At 33.9% G+C, this 3357-nt stretch overlaps 1 protein-coding gene across 1 annotated transcript in view; it reads left to right on the top strand.

Annotated features, from left to right (window-relative positions):
* PPP1R42 (protein phosphatase 1 regulatory subunit 42) overlaps nucleotides 1-3137 on the top strand; it is a 14397-nt gene extending 11260 nt beyond the window's left edge. Inside the window, exons 5-7 of the mRNA XM_009634512.2 lie at nucleotides 256-373; nucleotides 1616-1744; nucleotides 3007-3137. Of these exons, the coding sequence (XP_009632807.1) occupies nucleotides 256-373; nucleotides 1616-1744; nucleotides 3007-3137 (378 nt within the window). The remainder of the gene's footprint in view (nucleotides 1-255; nucleotides 374-1615; nucleotides 1745-3006) is intronic.
* The last annotated feature ends 220 nt before the right edge of the window (nucleotides 3138-3357 follow it).

The raw sequence follows: 3357 nt of genomic DNA on the forward strand, positions 1-3357 counted from the left end.
CTGTATTCTTAAAAATTCAGAGTTTTACAACTGCATCACCATTTCTTCTGTGCAATTATGATATATTCATGAGATGCTACACACCATTCTATTTGAAAATGCACATTTTTAATGTGCGTATTAATACATGAATAGTCTCATTGAAGTTATTTCTGTGTGCAGGATTTGGGCTTAGCTGAACAAATCACGTTACTATTGAATTTTACTCTGGAGGGGGAAAAATAATCACAGTGTTCTGTTCTTGTCTCAATGCAGGATTTGGAGGTTGTATTAAATAAATGGACAAAGCTACGCAGACTGGATCTTACAGGAAACCCCATCTGCCACAAGCCAAAGTACAGGGACAGGATTGTAGTACAGTCGCAAACTTTAGGTAAAAATTCAAACCAATAGCCAGCCCTAAAACCTACCTATAACCCTCACTGGTTTAGGAAATAACTGCTGTGTTAATTGTTCTTGAATTGCACTATGTATGTAAACACAATTGCTGCCATGGGTATTTATGTCAAATGATACATTTTTAATTTATGTACAGGTAACGTAGCTAAAACTGCTTACATAATCAGCCGCACAAACCATGTTGCTTAGCTTTTGCTATTAGTAGTAGTAATCATAGACAATAAAACTTTCTGTGTTCGTATTCCAGACGATGTGAAACTGACTTTCAAAGATAAGTTTAGTCTATTCCCCTATCAGCCTGTAGTAGTTGCTTAGGTGTTTTAGTTGTACAGTTACAGTTGTACAGGTCACACCTTACCATGTTTGAATTTGTTATGAAACATTTGTCCTTAAACTTAAAAGCCATTTACACTTCTGTTATGAATGTATTTGTTAATCTTAACCTTATTGTGATGCAGTTTACATTATTATTTTGAGATAATTTTAGCATAAAAAGAAGCAAGAGTCTCCTATATGTAAGTATTCACGCTGTAGAAACAAGTAAAAAATGTCTGCTCATTTTTTACATTTTTGGATAAAGGTGGCAGTTACCTTAAAGGTTGTAATTACAGAACTTCTTTTTGCTGAGAGTACAAAATATTGGCCCTTAAGAAAGAGAAGAAGCCTGTCTGCAGAATGAAAATAACAGTGCCTTTGGGCAGTTTTAACGCAACCTAAATTTGTGGCCAAATGAGTTATTTCATTTGGTCTGGCTGAAAAACACAGATGCAACCAAGGAAACATAGAGCATAAGGTTTATGGCACCTAAATGAGTAAAGTTAACCATAAAGAGTCAAATCTGTCTTCATGATTAGTAGGATTCCTTGATTGCTAAGACATGCAGTTTCTCTCTTAACCTGAATTTCTGCATCTATATATGTATCTTCTGTAAGACCACAGCTTTTCTTAAAAAATTTCAATAAGGTGTTGCATGTTAACTGGATGTGAAATACTTGTATTTCCCTTGAAAGTTATAAAAATAGTAGGTGCTTTCTTTTGTAATTAAGATGTGTCAACTCATATCAAGTTGTATTGGGTATTTTTTTACCAAAAGACTAAAAAGAGCAAAAAAGATTAGAAGAGAGCAAATATAGAACCAGTACACCTTACATAGAGCTTTGTACAGCCTTTTACTTAACTTCAGGTATCACAGAAAATGTTCTTTTCTCTTTGACAGAGTTCCTTGATGGGAAAGAAATTAAAGAAATGGAAAGGCAGTTCCTAATGAATTGGAAAGCCTCCAAAGGTGCCAGGAAAAAAAACAAAGAAAGAATGACAAATGAACATTCAGCCTATCTACATTTTTGTAAGCAAACTAATCCTTTATTTCATGATTATTTGCAATATTATAGAAGCAATAAAATAGCAGCTAATAGTAAATAAACTAGGAATGAGACTCATACTGGTAGTGAGACCAAAACACAGGAGTAGGCATTGAACTTTTCCAATATAAAATTTAATTTTAGCACTAGTTCATGTGGTGGATTTTTCCTCCCATCCCAGTCTCCCAGCATTATGGAAAGGAGTAGCTAATACATTTTGAATGTTTGTAAATGTTCGTGATTACTTTCCATATTAAAAAAAAAAAAAGTGTTGGGCACTGTAGAATAAATCTGCATGAAATACATCACACTTTTAAGATATATTTGTTCATACTTATTTGATCTGTGTAAACTCTCAGTCCTTTTAAAGGCCTTCACAAGATACATGTCTAGCAGAAGTAAAAGTTTTAAGCTTGGAAAGAAAAAAAAAAAAAAAGTCTTGGAGGAAAAAAAGCCTTAAACCTAAAAGAAAAGGCAATAGGTTCTGGAATTAGTTTTGAAACTCAAGCAAAACCTGAAATAAACTTTGACATTTTTAAAAATGGCAGTGTGGGGGTTGTTGTTGCTACAGGGTTGACTGCAGATTAAAACATAGATGACTTACAGCATGTCTTGCCATCTTGTAGGATTTGGAAACAGACATCAGACTTCAAATTACTCAAAATGGTTTGAATGACCATATTTATAAAACAAAATAAGATTGGTGGCAGTTACACTTGTTTTCAGAAGATAAACTGTGATACATAACTTAGGGGAGAGAGCATGTTCTTTATAGCTATACTATCTCAAATTATTCATTCATGAAATCTCATGAAGATGAGTTATTTTTGAAGACATGAAGTGAAAAGCACTCAGCCTGTCAGCCTCAGCCCCGAGCAAGATGCAGTCTGCTCAGTGTTTGGAAGTCATATGTGAATGGCAATGGTTCTGAAAGTAATATTCTGTCCTCTGAGTAACTACTGATACAAGGAGGTGCTAGGTAATTTAATTTAATTCAAATAACTCTACCTGAATATGAATACCTGCCTTAATATTCACCTTCTTCAGTGTTTGCAGCACTTTCCATTACGTCATACAAAGTTTTCCATTCTCAATTATCAAATTTGAGGCATTTTACTCTAAGGCTTATTACACTGTTTTCTATAGCAAGATCTATTGGAACTTGTGATCAATCATACTGAATATTAAAATAGATATGGTTTGACTTGAGATATTGAATTAATCCTTTTTTCTTTGTTTTCTGCAGCTGACTTTGAAACACCGTATCCCATTCTTCCCTTTCACTACAGTCACTCTGTGAAAGAAAAAACAAATTTTTTAGTTTTGTCCAAGATGCACAAAGTTAAACCTCTGCCAAGAATCCTGGAAAAAAAATAAATCAGATGAAAACTCAGGTATGTTCCTCAGACATCTTCCTCTTAGTTCTGTTGGTTATTGCACATACAGTTCTCCCTGAATCAATTGGAAAACGAGTACATGAAGGTAGAATTTAATCTGAAATCAGTTTCAGGGGTTTTTAAACCATGTTACAATTGTCTTTATTTCTCTGAAAGACAGGATAGTAGATTGCAGTTTCAGGGTTATAAATCAGTAGACT

This window comes from Egretta garzetta, unplaced genomic scaffold, assembly GCF_000687185.1.
Source record: "Egretta garzetta isolate BGI_Z169 unplaced genomic scaffold, ASM68718v1 scaffold251, whole genome shotgun sequence".
NCBI lineage: Eukaryota > Metazoa > Chordata > Aves > Pelecaniformes > Ardeidae > Egretta > Egretta garzetta.